Genomic DNA, 27,276 nt, shown 5'->3' on the forward strand with positions numbered 1-27,276 from the left:
AATTTGTATATGTTTAGCAATGCGTGTACTCCCCCCCCCCTCCCCATGGTGTTTCGATCCTAGAACTTTAATTCTGTACATTGATATAATTTATTTTTCAAAATAAGAGCGATATTAGCGTAAATGTGTCGCATAAATATTCATTTTACTAGAACTAGGGGTGCAATACATTACAATTATATTAATTGAAGATTTTTTTTTTAAATCCCACCACCTGTGTGACCCTTTAAAGTGATTGAAAAGGATGAATTGTTCATATGAGATAAGCAACATAAAAATATAATACCATATGGAAAAATGCAAGCCTACAATATTGTATATTTAACAATATAAAAGAAAGGTATTAGACACAACAACACCAGGCAAATGCTTTTAGCGGTGAATCGGACCGAACAATTCGTTCACTGTTTGGACTGAGTCGGTTCGACCGGTTCTTGACCGGTTAACTCGAGTGAAGAACTGGCTCTTAATATTAAACAGTGTGATTATACTTTAAAACGAGTCGGACTTACCCTTATAATTGCTTCGCATTGGGTTAACAGTGCAAGTGGGACTTTGCTTAATTTGCATAAAGATAACGAACGGACCAATGGCGTTAAGCGTGTCTACTTGAGCAAATGCTGGACAAGCTCTAGCTAAGCTACAGTCATCTTGACTCAAGGAGCAGAGAGTCACATTTGGGACAGGTGTACACTAGATATTTCATCATGGCTTGTGGTGGTTTTGTTTGCTCAAAAACTTCTCTTTGTATCTTGAACCTAATTTATGTGGTAAGTCAAGCAGTAGTTAGTCCTAAAAGACTTTTTCTTATTCATATTAACAATAACTTTGGTCTTTATTTAAAAGTCCGTTTTACATAGGTAATATTCACTTTATCCTTTACTATGATACATTGTAAATACATGATACATGTACATTAAATATATCTGTAAATTGTAAAATGAATGTTTATGTGAATTGTTATGCTGATATTCATGATTTAGTATTGCTCTGCCTTTTCTAAGCAATTTCTGATTTGTTTTCTGTTTTCAGATGGTCAGTCTTCTAATGATCGGTGTTGCAGCATGGGGCAAATGGTTTGGACTAGTTTCTAGTTTCAGCGTGATGGCTGCTGTCATCGCAGTTGGATTTTTTCTCTTCGTCGTGGCCATTGTGGGATTGTGTGGGGCTGTGAAGCATCATCAAGTCCTCTTGTTCTTTGTATCCTTCCAATATAGCGATTCAAGAAATTCTCCCATGTGTGTGTCTAAATGAGGTTTGCCTCTGTTCAACACATCAGTCTCAGTTTATGTTGTTCTTTGGGCCCTAAACTCACATTTACCAATTTTGCTGGCTTACCTATTTGTAATAATCTCCTTTTTAGTCAACAGCTTTTTAAATGTGCCGTAAATGATGGAGAAACAACCTTAACTGCTCTTTAGTACATGCTTGTTCTCTTTCTGGTATTCGTCTTGCAGTTTTCAGTATCATGTGCCTGCTTAGCTATTAGTAAAGAACAGCAGGTAATTATAGCCTGTATTAATACTTTGACATGGTGATACCAGTTTCCTCATTCCTCAAGCAAGTTGGTTTCAAATAAACGCTTTTGTCCTCCTGCAGAACCTTCTCCTGGAGATAGGATGGAATAAGTCAGAATCAATGCAGAAGGATTTGGAAAGATCATTGGATTGCTGTGACTTCCTTCAAGTTAACTACAATGAAACATGTTATGCTGTAAGAACTATTTTTCTGCTTTTCTATCCAAGACTTAATGTATTATGAAGTGTCTTCTGATACATTTCGAGTTCGAGTTGAACTTAATGTGGGGGAAAAAAACAGCATGCTTCTAGAAACCTCTTGAACAAATAGTCTGTGAATGTGAAGTCATGCGGTTTATACAGAAAGCTTTGGTAAATATGTAGTTTTAAGTGCTGTTGTATTGTTGTACGTTAAGATGTAAGGCTAATGTATTATAAAGCTTCCGTTTTTGTTGCACGCTCATAATTAAGTGACTAAATGTAAGCAAAATTAAACTTCTACAATGATAGCTGACAGACTCTTTAACCGCTTGAACATATAGTCTGATGTGAAGATCACCTGAGTATGAGATAATGTTTATGTGCGCTTAACTAATATACAGTTTTTATTGTAGTTGTAAAGATTATTTTATGCTTTATTTCTGTCTTCTCTGTGACTTCAGACCTGTTTCAAGGATCAAACATGTACACCGTGTTCAGATATAATCCAGGCCTATGCTGACGACGCTCTGCATTTTGTTGGAGGAATCAGCCTGTTTTTCAGTTTTACAGAGGTGAGCAAACATTGGACATCCTTTGGTTCTGAAAACACGGAAGATGATACATGGAAATATTGAATGAAGCTATTAACTGCTTAGTCTGTGTATTTACATTTTGTTGCTTGTTTCTTATTTTTCGGTCTGGTTGAGAAATTGAATACATTATTTTTGTTAAGTTTATGTTATTTTCTTTATGGTTTCAGATTCTGGGCGTCTGGCTAGCATATAGATACAGGAACATGAAAGATCACCGGCAAAATCCTGGTGCTTTCATATAGTTGGACACAAATATTCAAGACTTTGAATGTTAGTTCTAGAATGGACTTTTTGTCTTTTACGAATCTTAACAACCTTTTTCATTTATGATGTGTTTTTCCTCTTCATAACAAACCCAATTACTTTATTTTTGGGATATAATAACAAATTAAATGTTCAGTTAACTTTTAAAATATTTATTTGTGAAACAGCCATTATGATTTTGCATGTTTAAAATATTTATTATCACTGATTATGCAAGTTGGTTAACTGGGCTTGAACTTTGATCCCAATTTCAACAACTCTTACAAAGATAAAGAGTTGGACTGGAATGAAAAATTAAAGACATGAAAGTACATCTTACATTTCATGTTAGAAATCAAAGGACAAACATTTCCTGCTTTATACATCAAACAATTCTGTCATTAAGCTCATTAGCTCTCTATGTAGACGCTCAGTAATAAGCTTGCACATTAAAACTCAAACTACACCCAACCAATTTCCACATCATTCTGATAAGGATGTGACCAGGAACTTGTACATCATCTGTTTGTCTTCCACATATTAGCCAATGGTGTGGCACTTCCAGAGGTTGTCCAGCCGGTTTTGCACAGATGTATTGATTGAGATGTGCTAGTGCTGTCCTCTGCTGGCTGCAGGGGAGAAATACCACACGTTCACATTTACAGCGATTCGGATCACATGAAACCACCTGCCTGAGGATTAACATGCGATTAAATTCTTTTTATTTTTATTTAACTGAAAGACTATGAATTTAGTATTTGATTTGTGTATCTAGAGACTTTGTCTAATACGAGGCACTACAATATACCTTCTTAATTCCATTTTAGCATGTTCTTGTGGTCATTTTTTAAGCATGTAAAATACATAGAATTTATTAAATGGAAAACAAACAAGCAACATGTTTGCACAAACTTCTTGTTTTAAATGTATGGTGTAAATGTTGTCTTCAGCTATAATTTACACATTTGATGAATAAATAAAGACATCTTAACACCTAACAAGATTTTTTTTTAATAAGGTTGTTTATTAATATTTGTAATTTGTATTTTTATCTACAATGAGTGAAGTAAATCCATTTGTAATGTATGAATGCAGAGCTTTAAAATACTTATATTTGTATACGTATATAGGCTACTAATAAAAAATTATATATACATAGATATTTATAAAGAACAAAAAATGTCAAATATTTTTCATTAGAGCAAAGAACCGATCCCAAACGATCCCTTGACTGAGTTCATTACTTTGATTGTCAAACTACTGCCTGTCTTAGAACAGCCTTGATTCATTTATATTCATTTACATTTAGTGGCTCTTTTTGGAGGTGTATTACATCAATTCTATTATCATTCACAAAACACTAATTTATTCTAGACTAGCACCATTAAATACCTTAGGTTAGACGCCATTTGACCAGTATGTGAACTAAAAATAGGGTGGAGGAGCAGTGATGTTAACTGGGTGCTAGTAGGTGGAGGAGCAGTGATGTTAACTGGGTGCTAGTAGGTGGAGGAGCAGTGAAGTTGGCTGGGACAACATGGAGGAAAGGACAGACAAAATGCTTGACATGCTATTCAGTTTATTAGAAATGTATATAGCAAAAGTCAAAATACAAAAAATATAGGTTATGATTGTGTATAAACAGATGTTTTATTTTAAATCAAGGGTGCATATGAATTTCAAACATAAATATTAATTTAATTCCACTTAATTAAATTTTACATTTAACTTGTTTGCAATGGATTTTCTAAGACAACACACTTAAGATGCTGCTGCTGCATTGTGCTGTGAGTTGACAATCTCCTGTCATTCTCCTGTCCTATCTGAATGCCATAAACATGACATTAGTCATTAAGATTATTTAGACTCTTAGTTACCATTTGAATAGTGAAACCACAATGAACATGATGTGATTTCTCTTGACTAACAAGTTTAAAAACATTTTTAAAAATAATTTAAAAAACAGGAACAGATTTTAACCAAGATAACATTCACCTAACAAGGCAAGTAATGCTAGTTGACCATACTAATCCTCAAATATTAGCATAGCCCCCGGTTTCACAGACAAGGCCTAGTCTAGTCCCAGACTAAAATGCATGTTTGAGGTGTTTTTACTGAAAGCAACTTGCACTGATATATCTTCAAATATGTCACTGCCATTGTTTTGTCTCAAGATGGACACCAATAATGTTTCTAAGGCACGTTTATAAAAGCTACTTAAATGTCCTAATTGAACTAAAGGCCTAATCCTGGCTTAATCTAAACCCTGTCTGTGAAACCAGGCCTAGTTTCTTTTTAAAACAACATTCCTGTAACAACATACTACATATACTGTTGGTATATTATATAAATATTGTAAATCGATGCATTTATTGAGTAGGCTACTAATTACCAAAAATCTCAACTTATACGTCTCTAACTGTCAATTTGAAATGCCCGCCAAAGTCTGAAGTCTGCATGAATCATGTGACGATCAAGCATTTTGGACTTCTGTTGATGCATCTCTCTCAGTGGCTGCATCTGAAATATTAAATAAAATCTGATCGATTTTTGAAGGTAGCATAGATGTATCTCTGCCTTTGATATCCCACAATCCTGTGCGTTCCATTCTTTGGCAGTTATGCTAAAAATGTATGTTTTTGACCAATGTTTTCAACTTATGATGCTGATTATAACGAGGAATTAGTATTGTAGTAATTAAATATTATCACCAAAGTTCTCTCCATTTTGTAGATCATTAAACCGTAATGCTTCCTTAGAAGTCTGTCCGAAATCAGTTTTGTGAGGTACCTTGCCAATGGCTCTGCACAATAGGTTGCCAACCAATGGGAGTAAAGTGAGTGTTATGGAAGTAAAATAATGTCAAATGTTTTTGAAATAAAAATCCTGTTGAATTGCACTACTTGAAAAAAATAGGCATTGCATTAACCATGCTTGCATTTTAATGCATTGTATTTTTAGGGCTTGCATTTTTATGGGCTGAAATTCAACATGGTTGAATATTTAAGCTGTGAATATTTCAATTAAAAACATTTCAAACACCTTAAAGCTTTCAAAAACATTAAAAATTCAATAATCCATATTCACCTTTCATATTTCACTTCTAAAATATTCAAACTGTTTAAAAATACAACCTATAATATTCAACAGGCAATTTTCGGTCCATTTTATTTCGCTTTGCAAATTCGCTTCCACAAATTCAGTGATTCAAATTCGACAGTAAAATCAACATTGACATCCAGGAACTGCAGGAAAAGCAGTAGATTGCCGAGCATACTCTCCATCTGCTGTTAGTCGACCTCACCAGCAGGTGGTGCAAAAGCGCGTGTTGTTGACGAAGACATTCATTCATAAAATGGAAATGATTATCTGTGTCAGTATATGCGGAAAAGATGATAAATACACAAAAGCTGTGTTTATGTTTCATTCAATAACTTCATTGTTACTTTCCCTGTGTAGCCTACATGTCATCAGCTTTCTCTACCATGAACAGGATTATAATCGGTTTCCCTCAATACCTCAAACACAAGGATTCCCCTTCCGTTGGGACAAAACGCTTAACGTAGCTTAATGGACTAATACAGTGATATGAAAGACCAATCTTGCACCTTATTGGGGAAGTAGGCTGTAGGCTACTATATAGGCTACAGGCAAGAAGATGGACTCAGAATATTTCATGCTGAGCGTTTCGTGATATACTGGCATAAAATCAACACTTGATCAATTAATACTAACACTTTCTCTTCTCTTCTCTTCTCTTCTCTTCTCTTCTCTTCTCTTCTCTTCTCTTCTCTTCTCTTCTCTTCTCTTCTCTCTCTCTCTCTAGTATGCCTACGTGTATTGCATTAGCTTAAACTGTCATAGCACTTGCATATTGTTGTCCTATTGTTAGTTTAACTGTAAATCGCTTTGGATAAAAGCGTCTGCTAAATGACTAAATGTAAAATTGGCTTGACATTGGACATTCGCACATTTAGGGACTGTCTCTAAAGTTGCATACAACATTGGCATACACGTTTCTAACTTCAATAGCAAACTTAAATTTATTTGAATAAATATCAAAACGAACACCATCAAACTCGGTGTGCATGAAGTCAAGACATTGAGGATCACACCATCAAATTACGGTTTGGCCGTGGCGAGGAAACAAATTTATGGTGAGAAAAGTGAAACAGTAAGTGTGTTATAACTTCTGCATACAGAAGTGAACCCATCATCTTGGTGAAACTTCAGCAGTGTGTTCGTTGTAAGAGGCCGATCACATGGACGTGACTATTGTGAGTCAAAGTTATAGCGCCACCAACTGGCAGCAGGAAGTGTCACTTTCAAAATGCTTTGAAATCACCCTCTTATTTTTACCCGATTTGCTTCAAACTTTATCTGTATAATGTAGACACACAGCAGATGTAGACCTGTGAAAGGATTATTTATATCTTAGATACTGTTGCCGTGGCAACGCATCAAACTTTAATATTCTTTTTTGATGCTTTTGAGACTCTTAACATACTTGAAATAGCCCACGGTTTCACAGACAAGGCTTAAACCTAGTCCCATACTAAAATGCAACAGCGCCCCCTTGAATGGAGTCCAAAAACTTGGTCCATATATCAAACACGCTTGCATGAATTAATATGAAACTCAGTACACATATAGATCTCATCGGGCCGAACAACTTTCCCATCGGTCAAGTTTTACGCCAGCCCAACAGGAAGTCGGCTATTATGGGTTGTTTGTAAAACGCTTGCTGTGGAATTTGAAATACTCCTCCTAGGCAGTTAATTAAATCGCCACCAAACTCAGTGTGCATGAAGTCAAGACATTGAGGATGCTAAATTGCAGACGGATTTTTGATATCTCGAACGGTTTGGCCGTGGCGGGACACGGATTTATGGCGAGAAAAGAGAAACACGAAGTGTTATAACTTCTGCATACATTAACTGATCTTGATGAAACTTCAGCAGTGTGTTCGTGGTAAGAGGCCGATCAGATGGATGTAACTATTGTGAGTCAAAGTTATAGCGCCACCAACTGGCAGCAGGAAGTGTGTCACTTTCAAAATGCTTTTGACAAAAGTGTGGGGGGGGTAATTTTACCTACAGTTACAAAACTCAATACGTATATTGTATATTGTTCTCTATATTGAGCCGGACAACTTTCTAATTTACAATCATTAGCTCCGAGCAACAGGAAGTATATTTTGGTTTGAATGTGAATTTTTGGGATATTTCAGACTCTGAGTTTTTACCGGTAGCTATTCCTCCTAAGAGGTGTTGTGGCAAAAACAATAATTAACAATAATTTCACATTTTCCTTTGGCTTTTATCTAATTTTACATGGTCTCTTAACCAGTTTCAAAGCACGTCTGTTCATTATTCATTTTTTCTTAGAAAAGTCAGCTGGGTTGTTTTGGTTCATTATCATTATTTTGCTTCAGCTTGCTTTAGCAGGCTGATAACAGAAAGACAGACAGAGTACCATCCCTTCCTCCCCTCCAGCAGTCGCTCTCACTATGCACAAATAATCTTTTCAACAGCCTCCTAAGACTGTACCTTAGACAAAATGTAATAATAAATTCATTACAATAACCTTTGACCATTAACCTTTATCCAGACTTTTCTTGAATCTACAAAAGCTGTCTTCATCTTTAGCCACCAACATGTCTAACAACCTTCAGTAGTTAAAACGTAGTTAAATCTTATAGCCATTATTTCAATATCAACACATCTATTATTTTTTTCCCCTTGCCCATAAGGCAACCAACATCATTGTCCCTGATATAAATGAAGTTTTGTTACTGTCTCCACAACAAATAATTACATTCACCTCATGGTCTCAGCTGGCTCTTGAAAGCCCATTCCCATCAGCTCTTTATCTATAATTTTCTTCTCTTCAGGGTGTTGTCCCCTGGCACAGTTGCAGACACTTGTCAATGAAAAACAAGCCATGCAATGAATGCGGTTTCTGGAGAGTGGTATAGAGGAACTCACATTTCTGCGTCAGACTGCCGTAACTTCTCACAGCTCATCTCCCCTTTCAATGATCTGCTGATGCTGGTGGCCTCACAGTCATCCACTGCACTCTTATACCCATCTCACATAAAACACCTCCATTCAGGAGATGCCCAGTGTCGGCGTGACCCCCTGCCTTAGGTTGACCTCTGGCCAAAGAGGATCTTACCCGTCGTTGAGTAATCACTTCGTGCACACTGGTAACCGCTCTTCCCAATAACAGAATCAGTTTTCTTCAACAGACTCAGTTGTTTTCTGGAGCTTAGGAAAGGCACATTCAAGAGTCACCAGAGCACTCTGGACTGCCTAATAATGTTAACACAGGGAGACAGGTTAATAACAGCACACTGTAAACCCTAACGCTCAAAATAATTAATTGGTTTGAGTAGGACAAACTTAAATTAAACTAATTAGTTCAGTCAAATTAACTTTTATGAGTATTTAGCACTTTCTTTTTCTTTCAAGTTCACAGAACTGATATATTTTAAGTAAACTGAACTGTTTCACTGTTTTGAGTTTTATGAAATGATTTATTTTAATTTAAACAAACTTAAGTTTAACTGAAACGGCTGGGATGTCTATTTCCCAGCATGCTTTGCCGATGGCACTTGAATGGGAGAGTAAATGCTAAAATTAAGTGTAATATAATGTTTGTTTGTTTTTTTGTGCAAGATTAATGTTAAGTGGGAGATTGAGTACTGAATAATATTTTGTTATGCTAATTTAGAAGAATTTCTGTTAATGTTGGTTTTAGGGTAGTTACCATCATGGTGACAGGTGGTGCATGAGCTTGATTTGAGAGCAAATACAATCTTTATATTGTTGCACTCATGCAGCAAGTGCTGTATAACACTATTGTTAGCATGATAACATAATAGTATGTTAGCAAACTAGCTTGTTAAAACTATAAGTTAATACTAATGAAAGTGTTCACATTGAGATTACATGAAGGTTTTAAGTTAAATGTATGAAATAGTGTACTCTGATTTTAATTGTTCTTAACTTGAAATGTTTAAGTACAAACATAAAATCTGTCAGTTCTGCTTACTTAAACTTTGAATTTCAAAACTTAAAAAAATTGAGGCAATCGATTGCCTTACATTTTTTGAGTTCTGCTAACTTATTCGGGTTTACAGTGCAGTATTTAATCACTAAAATCCATTAAACATCTTCAAATCAGCAAAATCGCAATACTGAGATTATACTCTATAATTTAGTTATCACAACCATCCATTCAGTGTACTGTTACATCTGTAGCCGGAGCCATCGGCCCTGTATGGTAGAGACAAAGAAGTTACTGGCCCTGAATTAAACTATTCAACAACGTCACTTCTATCGTTTAAGACTTCTTTAAAATCATTCAATTTTACTTTTAAAACATTTACAAATTTCCCTTTAAATGTATGAAATCTTAACTGGCTGTAGCATGATTTCTTTTAACATCTCCATGTCTATGCAAAAGAAGATATTTTGAAAAATGTCTGTAACCAAACAGTTGATGGACCCCATTGACTTCCATGGTATTTTTTTTTCCTACTATGGAAGTCAATGGGACCCAGAAACTGTTTGGTTACCGACATTTTTCAAAATATCTTCTTTTGTGTTCAGTAGAAAAAAGAAATTCATACAGGTTTGAAACAACTTGAGGGTGAGTAAATGATGACAGAATTTTCATTTTTGGGCGAACTATCCCTTTAATACATTTGCCAGAATTGACATGTATTTTCAAACAACCACATTCTATATTTGTCTTTTGCCCACATCAGGGAATTTAGAAATTACAAATTTCCACTCATATCGTGTCTCTGTCGCACCTGGCTGTTTCAGCCACAGCACACACCAGATTCAAATAAGCAAACTGTTTCAGCCGATCACAAGCTTATCTTTTGAAAGCAAAACATCAGCTCCTGGTCAACACTATTCCTCCACGTTCAAATGACTAACAAGCTGTTTGTTTAATTATGGAGTTATTCTTGAGCCAATAATAATGAATGTAGCTTTTCAAGAAACTAATGAAAATATAAATTGAAACTAAATAAATTATCTCTGAAACTGAAAAAGAATAAATCGCAGGCAAATTTTTTGACTTCGTTTTTAATACACTGCATGTTTTGCTAACTATTTCTCATATTTCAATCGCTGATCTGAACTTACAAATGCACTTCCAGAGTTTTCATTTACGCTTCTGAAGTTTTCGTTTACGCTCCGAGTTTTCGTTCGCCGTTCTGACACAATTCTCTCGTGGGGGCGGGGCTAGTAGCAGTGTGTTCTCATTGGTTACTGAGCTTTTGATTGACAGCTTCGTGACCTGGAAGTGAAGACGTCAGTGGTGTGTTTATGTGTGGATGTGAGCGTCTGTAATCGCAGCTTTCTATTTCATTTTAGTGATATTAAGTTTATATCTGTATTTATTTGCTGCTACACTATATTGTTGAGATGATTTCTTATAGAAGGAATAGTACAGACGAATGATATTTATCATTAGTCATTGTCGCTATATCAGGAGGATACTGGATAACGTTAGCCTACTCGTGGTAAGTCTGATTTTTTTTTCCTTTATTAATACTATACTAATACTATTTATAATACAGTACTGTCTTTTTTCAGGTGGAGAGGCATTTTAGAGCTCAGTGAGAGCCCATAACATTATACAGCTGTGTTGTCTTGATTTAACTGTTAGCCCAATCATTACATGACTTGTTTATCTACATTCGGTTACAGTCTTCGATTAGATCATATTTGCTTCGATTAGATCATATTTCCCCCCAGCCACCCCAAACAACATTGGGCTAGAGTACTGTACAGTATCTGTACTGTATCAGTCAATAACCGATGCCATAGGACCAGAGCGCTGTCAATCACTGCCTGATTCAACTTTGGCAATGTAAAGCCTTTTTTACCATGCCAATAAAGCTATTTAAACATGAATTTCTCAATTTGCTGATTAATTTGCGATGCAGAGTTTTTGAAAGAGGATAGACACGACTTGACCACAGACCACGTCACTGTTCGTAATATGTAAACACTCAATTATTTTGAAGTATCGCCCTGGTTGCAATATTTATTCTGATTACTTTTGTGTGATAAAGATGACTGATAAAGCTATTATATGTATCTAGTATGAGTAACAAAATGCTTTTTCTGTGTCCATATTTGACTAATAATAATGAAAAAAAGTGCACTTCAAATGAACATTTCTGAGAAAAATGTTTAATCTTTAATAGTCTTTAATACTAAATATATGTCCAAATTAAAAACTTAATACATGCAAGTAATTATGACTTAAAACATCCAGCAACTAAGGAATACACAGCCATATGTTTATATATAGGGCAATATAGCCATCTACTGGTTACACAACAGTATTACAGATGATAAATGCTGCTTGACTCCGAGGTAAATATTTAGTACTGTAAAATCCCTTATATATATATATATATATATATATATATATATATATATATATATATATATATATATATATATATATATATATATATAATATTTTAAGTCTGCAACTTGTTACTGTATGTGGGAGTTCAAAGCAGTTTGTATTGTTAGATTATAATACATTTCCTCTCTCATTTTCCAGGGAGTGGAGCAACTTTTCCATAAACAAAATTCTGATGCTGACACAGAGGATGGAGTGATAGTACCAGAGATCCACTGTCCCTATCAGACAATAATCTTACTTTGTTCAGACACATCACCTTTGAATGACTGGGATCTTGATCTTCAGACACCTGATTTATTTTAATATAGCAAATATTTCAATTTCCTCTAGATTAAAACAAACATAGTTCACAAGTACACAAGAGGTTTCACTTTATTCTTATTAATCTATGCTGATCTTGGATTAGCATACCAACAGCATATGAATGTTGAGGGGATAGTTCAACCAAAAATACAATTCTCTCTTATTTTACTCACCCTCATGCTGTCCCAGATGCATTTTACTTTCTTTCTACAGATAAACACGAATTAAGATTGTAAGGAAAGTAATCCATCTCTGCGAGTCCTAAATACGCTTTAAAAACCACACACAGTGAGCGTGACGGTAATCCATGCAACCTCAGTGGATGAATCAATGCCTTCTGAAGTAAAACAATAGGCTAGATAAGAAAAATACTAATAATGTGACTTTTAACTATTAAAAATCACTTCCGACCAACTGTCTTGCGTACATGGGTTACAATCCACTTGTATTATGAACTCACAGAGATGGATTATTTCCTTAAAAATCTTTGTCTATGTTTATGTCAAGAAATAAGTCATATACATCTGGGATGGCATGAAGGAGAGTAAATGATGAGAGAATGCTCATGTTATGGATGGACTATCCTTGCACTGCTTGTGTCCAGTCACTGCTTTGTTACTTGTACTGCAACAGGAACTGCTCAAAGAATCATTGCAACATTTAAAATGTATATGAATTTTTAAAATGTATTCTGTATTTGTAATTGTGCATTTTGTATAGTAATGTATATCATGAGAATACTGTGCATTACATGTATATTATGCAGTTAATGTTTTGTGGATTCTGGTCTTTCCGGTCACAACATAATTGCATCCAAGACCTTCACTCTGATACTTGTGTATATATGCTTTAGTGACAATAAAGAATGTACATTTATTTGAATTCATATTTTCAATTACATTCATTTAACTGGTTGTATAAGTCGCGATTGAAACCGTTGATGATTGTTAACATACATTTACAATTTTAAATGTTAGAAGATAGTGTTAATTAAATTAAATAACTAAATACAATTATCAATTAAAAAAATGGCAACAAGAACATTCTTTGTGTGACATATGTAATGCAATGCCCTTTGAGGTCTGTATCTGACAGCAGGCCACGACTGTAATTTTCATATTGTTTAAATTCCTCTTATTTAAGTGATCATTCATTTTGATGGTGTAAACGTATATCATGCTAACAATGAGTAGTGTGATGGCCATGGCTGCCAACCTTGATTACCTGGTTGAAGTTTGACTTTCTTGACGGCTGAATATATCACACACGTTTGCTAGTATTCTCTTTAAATTGTAACAGCTGAACCTAATCAGAGCCTAACATGCAAAAGAATCATCAGGAATAAACAAATATTCTCTGAAAACATTGGACACTACAATATTTTAAGTATTATATACAGTACTTTAATGTGCAATTACACCTGAATAGACTGAATAGATCTCTTGTGCTCCTAAAAGCTTCTGCCAACTAAGTAGTAGCAGCATTACCTGAGTAGGGGCTAAGTAGGGGCAGCACTACCCCCTGCCACTATACGCCTTCAAAAAATTCGAGCACTGTGTGTCCCTCAATTACACATTCTATAAAGCTGTGCATGTTAACAGATGCACTAGAAAATAATATTTTTGTACAATATAGATCATTTAGACTTTTTGGAGACTTGGGGGCCTAGTCTAATTGACATAGTTTAGTCCAATTTCTGTATAAATCTTACCCTTTGCTCCCAGAGGTTGCGGTCCTTGAGATGTGCCTCTTCTTGAGCAAACTCTTCTAAGGTTTCTAGCCTAGCAACATGGACAGCATTTTTTATCTCATCTAGAATTTCAACTAGCTTTCCAAGCACTGACTTCTGGTATTCTGTGGAAGAAAATACATTAATTTATTTTTGTCAAGTATTTTATAAATCTTACTTTATGATTATTAAAGAATGATACATTAATAAATATTGACCATGGACGTAGCTTGAGACATGGGGAATAAGCCTCTCCCGGACTGTGATGGCCTTCGAACTCCACGCTGAGGTGTAAGAGAACGCCTAGATCCTGAAAAAACAAACAAACAAACAAAAAACAGCGTTGAAGCTCATTGAAATAGTTGTTAATTCTACTACCTCACGTATTGACATTACTTGCAGGAGCAGCTGTCTTTAAAAACTATGAAGAATGCAACTGATCATGGACTCACTGGATGAGGATGCCCGACCTTTTCTGCTCCCGGACTGTGATGGCCTTTGAACTCCACGCTGAGGTGTGCGAGAACCTCTAGATCCTGAAGAAAAAAAGAAAAAAACCCAGCATTGAAGCTCATTGAAATCTTTAAAGACAGCTGCTCCTGCAATAATGTCAATAATTGAGGTAGGAGAATTAACAACTATGAAGAATGCAACTGATCATGGACTCACTGGATGAGGATTAGTGATGCGCGGGTCGTCTCATAACCCGCAGGCTCCGCGGGTAGCCCGCGGGTCGGGTTGGGGCGGGTAAAGAAATTGTCACTTTATTTGCGGGGCCGGTTGGGGCGGGTCATTAAAAACAAAATAAAATAAAAATCCATATATGTTGCATGCAATGTCCAGCCTATATTAAATATTTGGGGATATCAATCTAATCATATTTTAGCAGGTTCTTTGATAAGGCCGTAGCAATGCAACTTGCGTGTTTTCGCCAAACCTTTGGCGTCACGTGACACAGCTCGCGCCAAGCAGCTCCCCCCGCCAGCCACAACAACAAAGACGGAGAAATAAAAGTGAAGATGGAAGATGAGGTGCGGGAGAAATTGAGGTCGGGATTTTACATAATTAAAAGAAAAAAAGGTGAATGATGAATTAGATGAATACAAACACTGCATTGTAAATATTGAAAATGTTTAAATCATTATCTTATTAATATGACCTGATTTATGGTTCATATTCAGAATCGTCTGTTATTGCCAGTTTACAGGGCGATGTTTCCAAGCACTTTCAGGCTGAAATAAAGGCTGTTTTCATTTACATTACAATGCCTAGTATGTCTATTTAATGATCGCGGGTGCGGAGCGGGGCGGGTTGTAAAAATAGATACAGTGGTGCGGGGCGGGCTGGGGCGGGCTGGGGCGGGCCAAATAATTTCATAAAAGCGGGACCCGCGGGTTGGAAAAAAAGCCGACCCGCGCATCACTAATGAGGATACCCAACCTTCTCTGCTCCCGGACTGTGATGGCCTTCGAACTCCACGCTGAGGTGTAAGAGAACGCCTAGATCCTGAAGAAAAATAACAAAACAAAAAAACAGCGTTGAAGCTCATTGAAATCTGTCAAATGTCAATAATTGAGGTAGGAGAATTGACAACTATGAAGAATGCAACTGATCATGGACAAAATTTACCAATGGCTATTGCCAAGGTGTATGTAGAGGGTTAAATTGACTGACTCTGGACTTACTGGTTGACTCTGGACTAAATGCTTCTGATGATTCAGACCTTGTGGGTGAACGGTGAAGCGTTGGACGAGAACATCCAGAAACTGAAAAAGGAACAGAAAGGTTGAAAGACTTTGTTTTGAGCCCAGGCTTAAAAACACTTTATATTCCATTTGCATTGTGAGTTTAGGGGTTTACTCACCCCTGTGAGAACTTAATCTTTGGCGGAGGAACCGGAAGCAACACTGTATCCTCTTGACAAGAACATGCACAATGAAATTAATCAGAGTAAGATAACGATGAATATACACAGTTTACACAGCCAACTTAATTAAACTGTACTCACCCTTTTTCTTGTCTGGCAAGGACTCATCCTCTTCAGCAGACAAATCTGACCCTGCCAATATTATATTTGTCACTTATGATATGTGATTGTTTACATTATACGCTCATTGTTTAATGCATGTCCTTAAATGGGACCAAATAAATGACCTTGAACATAATCTTCAAATTTCCTTCTTTTCTTCATTCTCTTTTGATTGACTGTGTCCTCCTCTTCTTTTCAAAATTATATTTTTCACACTCCTGTCGGCTTACTAAAAATCAAGAATGAAAACAAACACTACTAACGAAACTAAAGTAATACATATTATGGCATTATAGTATTTTAACTGAAAAATAAATTGTAAAAACATGCCAGAAATAACATTCAAAATATTATTTTTTCACCAGATGTCACTTTGACTTTAACAAATTCAAAGCTCAACCAGTCCTCCTGTGGTTGTAAAAGGTGCTTATGTGCCACAGACACGTTTTAGAGGCCATCGCACCACTTTGGTCTCTGTGTCGATCCCAGTGTTGCCAGATTGGGCGGGTTCCCGCCCAATTGGGCGGTTTTGAATTTGATTGTGCGGGTAAAAAAAGGTTTGGGCGGGTGGTCAAAATTTGGGCTGGTTTGGGGTCAGTTCGGCGGTTGTCAAACATCTACATTTTAAAGTCCGATTGGTTAAAAAACGAAACTAAAGTGTGCATGTAGTCCATAAAATCAGTCATCATGACATTACTGTACACACGCCCATGCAGAGTCAGCTGGCGTTAGTGTTGACATCACCGACGAGCACGCACTTTTAGCCAGTCAGCGATCCGCAGGCAGACGCGATTGAGCGCGAGAAGTTGTAGCTGTCAAGTGATCGCTAAGCAAAGTGACATAGCCTACTATATACAGTAAACATGAGATCACTCGATGGTGAAGAATATAACTCTGAGAGGAGAGCACAGTTGAATGACTTGAATTGAAATCAAATATGGGACGACTCCTGGCCATGGTCATGTGCACACTAGCCTAGGGCTGCCAACTTTTGTTTACATTGTAGCCTACAATGACTGGTAGGATACAGTTTTTATTATTGCTTGACAAAAAATTCAAGATTTCAATTCCATTCTTGTGATTTGATTCCGATTTTGATTCAATATTGACTTTGAATTAGTTGAATTTGGATACATGTTTATTTTAAATTTTATTTAAAAAAATAATCTCACCTAATTTTGTAAACATAGAGGGCCCAATCTGCTGGTATTATTAAAGGTTAAAAATAACAAATTAAATTAAATATAATGCAGTTTTTGTTATAATAACAATTATTTAATGACATAAGTAAAAATATAATAAATAAGTAATATAGTGCTCAGCAAAATCTCCTCTCTAGCTATTTTTTCTATTCAATTAACATGGTCATTAAATGGCTTTCCTGAGGTAAATGTAACGTTATGTGACATAATTGTTCTCCTGCTGTTATATTGACCTCTTTCCGTGGTTGAAAAACACTAATTGGCCGATATTATGTATACTTTCAGTAAGTTGTAGCCTACTGCATCTTTAAATAAAAAAAAGTAACAGATGATCGGTTCACGTGCACTTGAACTGAGGCGCTCAGCGATCTGTCACGTCACATTTACAAGCGCCAAACGTATTTTTGTCTGAATTTCGTAATAAAATTGACGGAATCTAAGAGCTGAGAATTAGTTTAATATTAAAAGTACCTCTTTGCTCCGCAATTTTTCTGTGCGTGAGAAAATGGATGTGTGGCGTGAGAGCATGTGAAAAGTGTCAATTGCGTGAGTCTCACACTCAATGCGTGAGAGTTGGCAGCCTACCAGACATCTGCAACTTTTACACCATCCAGACTGCACTCTACTCGACCCCTGCTGAAAAAGGTTTGAATCAACGATGAATCCGTTTTGATATTTTTAGGTCAAACCGTTCTTGTCTGTCAGTCATATAATGCAGGTCGATGGTCACTGTCTCAAAACACAAGCACACAGTCCAAATTAAAACAATTCCCCATAGTAAGTACACATTGATGGCCTAAGACACGAAACGAGCGGTTTGTGTGAGAAAACGAACAGTATTTATATCGTTGTTATCTCTTGAACACAGCACACGTCCAAATGATCTGACGGCGCGGGCGGGTATAGATATATAGATGTCGCCTTGGCTACGGTTTCGTTCCAATGAACTGCAGTAGCGAAGGCGACCTCTATTTGTATATCTATACCCGCCCGCGCCGTCAGATCATTTGGACGTGTGCTGTGTTCAAGAGATAACGATATAAATACTGTTCGTTTTCTCACACAAACCGCTCGTTTCGTGTCTTAGGCCATCAATGTGTACTTACGATGGGGAATTGTTTAATTTGGACGATGGGGAATTGTTTTAATTTGGACTCTGTGTTTGTGTTTTGAGACAGTGACCATCGACCTGCATTATATGACTGACAGACAAGAACGGTTTGACCTAAAAATATCAAAATTGAAACTACTGCGGAAAAAAAGACACCTACATCTTGGATGCCCTTGAGGTAAGCTAAAACATACCAAAATTTTATTTCAAAGTGAACTATCCCTTTAATTATTGCCTTGTTTTGATCTGTTTTCCTGGAAAATTTATTTATTTTTTATTTTATCATCGTTATTTTGTTTTAAGGAGATACAAATTGTGCTTATCAACCTTGAATGACATGGTAATGAAATTATAGCACATTATTTTGGCAGTAAAATTTTGGGCGGTTATTTCTTGTAGTGGGCGGGTTTTGGTGAGCTTTTGGGCTGGAAATCACCGTCCCAATCTGGCAACACTGAACTCCTTCCGTCTGCTGCCCATTCTCCACCCAAACAGCCCGTGTGTATACCATTGCCTGAAACACAATTAGATTTAATTTAGAACTACACATTTCCTTTTCTACATGATGTGAACAGTGCACTACCATTTTGAATAATAGTAAATATTACAAACGTTATTTGTGTTCATTTCCTGACCTGCATTCCATAGGAGGAGAGGAAAAAGGACATGCCCTCGTTCAGAGGTTAGACAAGCAACCTTCCGGTAAAGGTCTTCGGATTGCAATAACATTGTCTTTGTCCGTTTTCTTTGAACATAGACTATATTGAATAGCCTTGACTCACATGGCTTCTTAAAAAAGTCTCTTGTGTCCTTTTGGCTCAGCACATCACATACCAAAGTTCCATCTAGCCTTTTTTCCTTCACAAATGCAAAACTTTCATTGTGAAGCATAAAGCAGCAGTCTTTATCTTTTGTTGATATATAAAAACATGACCTTGTCTCTTGATGCTTGTTGATGCCTTTCTTTGCATTTTCAATCTCACTCATCCACTTTGTTACTTGAGCGATTGGATTGTGGCTATTTTTGACCATTTTTTTTATTACTTGCAGATGATTTTCGAATGGGAAACAGTTGAAGCGAGAAGCATCTTCATGCAGATGCAACAGGCAGTGCACATTGTAGACTGCAAATGTTTTTCCATTAAGGTCATCACACCTTTTAACAAAGTATTTTAGGAGTTCCTCAGCATATGCAATATATGAACGTCACGTGTTCTCAGAGCTCAGCAGGATTGACAGAGCCACTGTCAATGTCAAAAAGTGAGTATACACTTCTCTTGAAACTACATTTCGAAGAACAATTGGTCCAGTATATAAAACAAACTGTCGAAATTCAGTGGCTTTCCATCTATCCAGTTCCCTCAAACCCCTGGGCTGCCTTGCAAACTCACTTGGCATGCATCCATTCAGCTTGTTTAGTTTTTCTGAGATCTCATCTTTTTGTCTTGCAGATAGCCGGCACACTTTTGGACCCCGAGACAAAAAAACTAGAACACGTTTTACTACTCCTAAACAAATCAAATGCATATAGTCTAATACAAAAGAGCTCACGCAAGGTATGCCTGCATCTATAAGTGGGCTTTTTATAGTCTGGTGATCTTCATACAGTACTTGACTGAACTCCTCGTCTGTTCTTGCTCTAAAGTTCTCATGCCTGTTAAAAACAACTCTACCTTCCCACGAGCCTTTGGCCAAACACCTTTCACAGCTGAAGTACACTGTAAAAAAAATCTGTAGAAATTACAGTATTACTGGCAGCTGCTTACCAGTAACTTACTGTAGATTTAAATTGATGTTATTTACTGGCAACAGTTTGTTCAAAGTTAAATGAACACTAAACATTAACAAGTCTTTATCTTTAGAGGATAAAACTAAAATAACAGCCTCATGCAAAGCATTCTGGGAACCAAAATCTGAAGGAAAAAAAAACAGAAAAAGGTTGATGAAGATTTCTGCTTCCCAGAATGATTTGCATTAGGTTGTTATTTTATAGTTTTATTCTGTAAAGACAAAGACTTGTCAATGTTTAATGTTCATTTAACTTTGAACAAACTGTTGCCAGTAAATAACATCAATTTAAATCTACAGTAAGTTACTGGCAAGCAGCTGCATAACTACAGCAAATTTTTTACAGTGTACCCATTGTGGTTTTTTATGCACTTTAAAAATGATCTTGCAGGTGCATCACATATAAAGGCCTTAAGGCTGATAGCATACATTTTATGTTCATACTCCATCCCAACAGCTTTGAGATGCTGAAACTCTTCTAAAAGGTCTTTAACAAAATCGTCCAAAGGAGTTGGCTTCGCTTTTCCACAGAAAAGTGCAACAATGAAAGGATCAAATTTGTGAAACTGTGCCAGTATGGGCCAAAATTGAACACTGTTTGATTTAAAAAGTGGTATTCCTTCAATGTTCACACACAACTCAACAAGGTTTTGTGAAAAGGATTGGCACTGTGCAATCTTTAGTCTAATGCCTTGTTCTAAACCATAATAAATGTACTGCCCATTACATCTAGAAAGACATTCAATGGTTTTGGGGGTTGCAAGGAGGGTGCGTGCATCCTTTGGCAGCTGGTGCCCATGTCTACGTAGGATGCCTAGTAGCTCATTCAATGAAGTTTGAGTTGTTGAATTACTTGTTGACCAAATCCTTAAATCACAGGCAATATCTGGTGTATCATTATCACTGTCTGGGTGTAAACTCAGGATTTCAGGCTCAGAGTCAGAGGATTCTACATGCTCTGTGTATCCATAATCAGATTCGTTATCTTGTACAAGTTCTTGAAGTCCTTCACCATCACTTCTATCACTTGGTACTGAATGAATATCAAGGTTGTCATCACTATCCAACGGAGCAATGGCATGAACTTCTGCTTTTCTTTTTCTCCAACTTCTTAAGTATATCATATCTGCAACATTTTATATGCAATTGTATGTTGACATGATAGATTTTTGACATTGATTTGATTTGATTTTTAAACATATAAACAAAAAGCTTAAAGGAGCTGTATGTAAGAAATGTATTTCAATTAATCATAAAATGGCCCTGATATGTCACTAGACATTAAGAAATCATGTTAATTTCAAATACTTATATCACTGACAACAGTAGTACGGCCAGGATATTGTCATTTAAAAAGTGATAGTTGCAGCCCTCAACTGATGTTGATGTTGTCATCTTGTGTTTTGGCCTGAAGCGCCACCCTCCACCTATCTACCAATCACGAAGTCAGTAGTGTTTCGGCATCCGGGTTGCCAGCTCTGCTCTAATTACCACAGCTACGTGTCAGCCTACGTTCCTGCTGGATCCTGCAGCCTATCTGGCAACCTCGAGTCAGGGGGGAGGGGGAGGGGATACACCGCTCTACAGTAATTTGAAAGTGATTGCAGTACCAGTTTTGGCCACTATCTTACATACGGCTCCTTTAATAGTGATTGAAAGAATCCAAAACACAGAAATTGGTTAATCAACTTCCCAATAATTATAGGAAGTACATTTGTGTGCAGACATCATTATGCTTACAATTTAAATAGTGTATTCCTGGATTCTCTCAAGGACTGCCAAGGATAGCCTATTAATTAAATTAATAACTAAAAGAAAAAAACACAAAACGGACCACCTGTACGGCAAAACTGTTTCAGCTAGGCAGGCTAGCTAGCTGAGGTAAGCGCAAGTTTAGAAATAACCTAAACAAATCTGAAATTAATTAATCTGGCTATCTACGATGTAACTAAAAATAAATCACAAACAGTTAAACCTTAATGGCTTTAATATCCGCATTTTGGGAATTTCACACAGATAGCTAATGGTGCGTTCAAGTCCTCCTGGGAAGTTCGTACGTAGGCTACGAGGTGGGAAGTCGTGTTTACGACGTGAGGTGCGTTCAAGTCAGTTTCGTCGGAGCAAGATGGCGGTGTACCTTCTTTTAATGGATTACACGAAAATACAGCAAGGTTTCTCACCCATCAGAAAACAATTGCAACGTCTCAGATTGTGCCCCCCCAGAATTTTGGCTTGCATGACGCCCCTGATCAGATGCCTTTCTACACATTTTACATCTAGCAACTGTTAATCCAGTAATACTGCTTCTGCTTATTTGATCAATTCACTTATTAAAAATATTATTATAGATCTTTCCTTCAAAAGGATTCCCTTAAGACTTCAATCTTTCAACCTTATTTTAACCTTCAATCTTCTTACGACTTCCATCTATCAACTTTCCTTTAACTTTCTTTTCTCCCTTATTTACTCACACGTTCTTTTCACTTTCTTTAGCACTGCGTTCACATTCTTAGTTCTTTCTCAGACGAAAACTTTAATATCCTCCTGAGACCCAGAAAAAAAAAGGTTTTTGAATTTAGTTTTTTTTCATGTCATCACATTGTTTAGAGCACAATAAACAAATGGTAAAAAAACATTTTTGAAAAATAATATTTTATTCATACTTTATGCTATGTACTCTGTAGTGGACGCCAGGACTAAGTTGTTTAAAAAATAAAATGACATGAAATTATATGTATAGGCAAAAACAATGGGATTTTTTTTTCAATCACCAATAAATTTTGGGGGTTTTTTTAACCAAAATTTGTATAAAGATGATTTTCAACTATGTTATGAAAGAAATAACGGAATTAATTGATACACCATTTTACTTTATGCAATATGTGGGTAAAATGGCCATAAATGAATATTCCCATTCAATGCAATGTATCTATACACTGTATCTAATGTGCACATTAATGTGTTCTTGGAGCAACATTTAATGAAAAAAGAAGTGTAATGATTGGAGTAATAATTGGCAACATTTTAATAATAATATCTAATATTTCATAGGAATATTGATGTATAATTTCCATATTCACTTGTGTCTCACAAAATGCCTGATAAACATGATTTAAGTCCTGGTGTGCTCTACAGTGGACATGTATGAAATCAATGCCCTGTTCTGTAACAAAGTAATTGTTTTATTTGAAACCCCTTAACGTTTTCCTGAGATGTTGTTTTATGAAATACAATTTGAAAAGTAGTTTTTTAAATACTACTTAAATTTTTGGTAAATTATAATTACAATATATTATCATATTTCCATAAGAGTGCTACATTTGATCACTAAATTAATGTCAGACATTTTTAAAGACCAAGGAGAAGTTGTTTTCATGATGAAACCTCCAAACATTTGGTATCTCTGAAAAGTCCTGAATGTGCTCTTTACAGGACACCCAGGTTGTGTCATGTGACATGTATGATGTCAGAGAAATTGACTAAAATATAATGTCCACTACAGTGGACAAAAGTCTATTCTTGGGTCCCAGGAGGATATCGTCATTTAAAGGGATAGTTCACTTTAAAATGAAAAATCTGTCATCATTTACTCACCCTCATGTTGTTTCAAACCTGTATGAATTCATCTTCATCTTCATCTTTATTTATTTGTAATTTCTTTCTTCTGCTGAACAGAAAGGAAGATATTTAGAAGAATGTCAGTAACTAGGCAGTTTCTGGGTCCCATTGACTTCCATAGTAGGAAAAAAAATATACTATGGAAGTCAATGGGGTCCATCAACTGTTTGGTTACAGACATTTTTCAAAATATCTTCTTTTGTGTTCAGCAGAAAAAAGAAATCCATACAGGTTTGAAACAACATGAGGGTGACTATATGATGACAGAATTTTCATTTTAAAGTGAACTATCCCTTTAAACACTAATCTACTTTCAAACCCACATTAATACCAGAAATTTCTGTTACTTTCACATTTTCTCACCCTCTGAGTGGGCATTTACAATTACGGGCTAAATGGCCCTGCTGATGATAATTAAAACAACTCTCTTTGCCTATAGTTTGATCATGAGCTTGCGAACAGCTCCAACTTACTGCACACCCTTGAAGCAGTGTGTCCCAATCAGGAATGTAAACAGAGCCACTGATAAGCAGTTCTCTGTATCCTTTTCCAGTCCAGTGGCGGATTCAATCACAATAGCCGGATCATAATCTTCATCATTATCATTGGCAGCACATTAATTTTCATTGGCAGCACATTAATTTTCATAAGCTGCACAGAAAATCACTCAACATATTATAAAGGTTTTTTTACAATGTTTCTTTTTAACTTGAATCACATTTGTCCAAGGAAATGATCCCCGACCCATAATTATATTTCCTTGCTTTTTTGTAATCATCGGCAGCAATACGAGGCTAAAAATTAAATATTTTCAGTTTCTTTCTTTGTTTAGCCAGACAAGTTGTTGTCTACCTTTCCAATCAGAATCAAAAATCTTACTAAACATTTTCTTTTTAATTTTACATTTCTTTGAAGTCAGAGGCTTCAGAGCACAGCTGCTTACTGTCAGGTTTCGTACAAACGAAGCAGGCAAGATGGTAAGTTTGATATTTTAATAGCAGAATGGATCTGACACAGCGTGAAAGGTGAGTAAACAGGAAGTAGATAATTGGATGAAGCTTAACTGAATGATAACAAAGTCTCTCTTTCTCTTGCAGATGCAGATGATGAAGATTCTCTGAAGATGGACTGAAGACAGGCTGAAGAAGATCGGGATCGATGGTAAGTATGCAGGTAGGTGTAGGAAGGGAGTCTGTGTGTTTTGTATTGACGTTTTAATGACGAGACCAGACCAAGAGTGAGTGACTGAGTGCTGAATATAAAGGTGAGCTGGTGATGGGATCCAGGTGACGGTGATTACTACTTAAAGGAGAGAGAGGAGAGTGAGTGCAGGTGTGCGCCAAGGAGGATACTGGGGAGTGTAGTGCAGAGATAGATGAGGAAGACAGAAGGTGGATGTGACACTTACAGCGTTTGCTCTCTTCTGTCTCACTGTTTGTTTCAGGACTCTTCATAAAGTATAAAATTTGTACTGTATGCCATCAATTTCATTAAAACTGGTTTGAAACAGTATTCCTCTATCAAATGGTTTGTCTGCAGATTCAACTTAAAGGCACAATATGTAACTTTTTTGCTTTAAAATTAGCAAAAATCACTATATCTATGTTATATATATTTTTTAGTTGTGTACTTACATTATCCCGACTGTTTCCAACAACTTTCAAACCAGGAGAAATTTTTATTTAATTTTTAGACACGGCACGTTTCTTTATTTCCGTTTTGTCGCAGTCAATGGCGTCATATCCGCGTTGTCCCTGGTTTCCGCCTATGGTTTCCGCTCGTACTGCCATGGTAACCAGAGCTATGAGCAGAGCCCTCTGATTAACCAAAGCGACAGACGCAGACAACTGTGGAGTTCGTTCGCAATGTCTATTTGCACGCTGTTGTCGTTCAAACATTATGGACCATGGCAAGCAGACTTTGGATAAAAAAGGATAACTAAAACGAGAATCAATATCAGCGCGGTGTTTTAGAGATGCCGAGAGCTCCCATAGACAGTATATAAACGAGAGCTCCACGTCCGAGACTTCGACCGCTCCTACATGTACTTTATTAAACAGGTGAGCACATTTACATAAAACTAATCAATGTTATATAGTTCAACAATGATAAAATGTTAGAATATGATCTGTATGTTATTCTAATGTTGATCTAGCTTACTGCTAGTCTCATACAGACAAACTAACACATACATTTCAACACATTTAAATGCAGTTTAGTGTGCTAGTGTAGGCTAATGTTAGACCAAGTGAAACAGCGCTGCGTTACCTCACAAGTTTAATTTGTCTAATAAACTGACCTGTGAGTTGTAATTCTGCACTTGCGTGTAGTTCGGTAGAATGAAATGTCCATATTCCTTTTATATCCACGGGACTCGCGTCGCGTTTGGAGCGGTTTGGAGCTGATAGCTGTCTCTTAGCAATCCCGAACTGCTTCATATCACAGTCATGATAAAAGCATCGATGTATTCAGTCAACCATAAACATTATTAGATCGGTCGGCTTGACGTTGACGACAACATCCATAATTCTTAGCATGTGTTGCGTCATCAAACTACGCCAGGGATGGGCAACTTCGGTCCTGGAGGGCCACTGTCCTACAGCGTTTAGCTCCAACCCTGAAAAAATCACCTGCCTGTAATTTTCTAGTAATCCTGAGGACCTTGATTAGCTTGTTCAGGTGTGTTTGATTAGGGTTGAAGCTAAACTCTGCAGGACAGTGGCCCTCCAGGACCGAAGTTGCCCATCCCTGAACTGCGCCTTTGTTATTGTAAAGAGGTTAGTGACCCCTAGTGGCGAAAAATTCCATACTGTGGCTTTAATGTTATCATTATTTTCTCAGTCCCACTTATCTCTACTGTTCCACAAAAACCAAAATATTATATTACTCATATCTGCATCCTTTTTGTTTTTGTTTTCACTCCCCTCTTCCACCGAGTCTCTCACCGCTGTCAGCCTAGTGACACTTAAAGTTCCCTCTTTAGGAAAATCATGATATTTGATCAGCTTTTGTATGTCCAGCATACATTTATGTCCGTATCCGTAATTCTTTTTTTCTTTTTCTTTTCATTTGACAGAAAACTGGTGTATAAAAATTATCGAGCTTACTGTGAGATGACCCCATACTGGCTGATTCTATTTTCCTGGATTTTCCTTCAACGCGCGTCTAATAATCTGTCTAACGTCTTCAACAGATCCGACTTTTTAACCCAAAATCAGCCAGGTCTGCACTTTCCAGTGCCCTGTAATTACGGCTTACTCAAAATCTCTCCTGGAGCACTTTCCAGCGCTCGATTGATTTTGGTTCACCTAATTAATCGGGTGTGGCTCTTCCGTCCACTTTTACGAGCTAGTTACCGGCCTTCCAGCAGTAACTTTCTATGCCTGCACCAAAGAAATAGTCTCAGCCACCATGGTTCACTGACAGTCATACCAAAATTACACCACCACACAAAATAAATTTGATTGTCTCTTACCAGAG

At 36.6% G+C, this 27,276-nt stretch overlaps 2 protein-coding genes and 1 long non-coding RNA gene across 3 annotated transcripts; 2 read left to right on the plus strand and 1 right to left on the minus strand.

The window, feature by feature from the left end:
• The first annotated feature begins 397 nt into the window (after positions 1-397).
• On the plus strand, positions 398-3,550 carry tspan13a (tetraspanin 13a). The gene is made up of 6 exons (XM_084125376.1): positions 398-770; positions 1,033-1,200; positions 1,422-1,502; positions 1,600-1,713; positions 2,180-2,290; positions 2,479-3,550. The coding sequence occupies exons 1-6, from the start codon at positions 708-710 to the stop codon at positions 2,551-2,553; spliced, it is 612 nt and encodes a 203-aa protein (XP_083981502.1). The 5' UTR covers positions 398-707; the 3' UTR covers positions 2,554-3,550.
• Positions 2,714-16,024, minus strand: LOC311090205 (uncharacterized protein). Its single transcript, XM_084125377.1, has 6 exons — positions 15,734-16,024; positions 15,489-15,554; positions 14,501-14,584; positions 14,267-14,358; positions 14,031-14,173; positions 2,714-3,183 (listed from the first exon to the last, which is right to left on the minus strand). Coding segments are annotated over exons 1-5 (399 nt in total). The 5' UTR covers positions 15,890-16,024; the 3' UTR covers positions 2,714-3,183; positions 14,031-14,172.
• On the plus strand, positions 10,879-13,201 carry LOC311091122. The gene is made up of 2 exons (XR_014607999.1): positions 10,879-11,096; positions 12,155-13,201. It is a non-coding gene; the product is annotated as an uncharacterized lncRNA (long non-coding RNA).
• Positions 16,025-27,276: the final 11,252 nt, after the last annotated feature.

Source organism: Abramis brama (assembly GCF_963993115.1).
Source record: "Abramis brama genome assembly, chromosome: 10".
Taxonomy (NCBI): domain Eukaryota; kingdom Metazoa; phylum Chordata; class Actinopteri; order Cypriniformes; family Leuciscidae; genus Abramis; species Abramis brama.

Excerpts from the sequence above, each read along its gene's own strand:
- tspan13a (XM_084125376.1), top strand. The coding sequence starts at position 708 with ATGGCTTGTGGTGGTTTTGTTTGCTCAAAAACTTCTCTTTGTATCTTG. Across the intron at positions 1,201-1,421 it reads ATCAAGTCCTCTTGTTCTTT|TACATGCTTGTTCTCTTTCT; the intron begins GTATCCTTCCAA and ends ACTGCTCTTTAG. Across the intron at positions 1,503-1,599 it reads CTATTAGTAAAGAACAGCAG|AACCTTCTCCTGGAGATAGG; the intron begins GTAATTATAGCC and ends GTCCTCCTGCAG.
- LOC311090205 (XM_084125377.1), bottom strand. The coding sequence starts at position 15,889 with ATGCAAATGGAATATAAAGTGTTTTTAAGCCTGGGCTCAAAACAAAGT. Across the intron at positions 15,555-15,733 it reads ATTTAGTCCAGAGTCAACCA|GATCTAGGCGTTCTCTTACA; the intron begins GTAAGTCCAGAG and ends ATTTTTCTTCAG. Across the intron at positions 14,359-14,500 it reads AGGTCGGGCATCCTCATCCA|GATCTAGGCGTTCTCTTACA; the intron begins GTGAGTCCATGA and ends TTGTTTTTTCAG.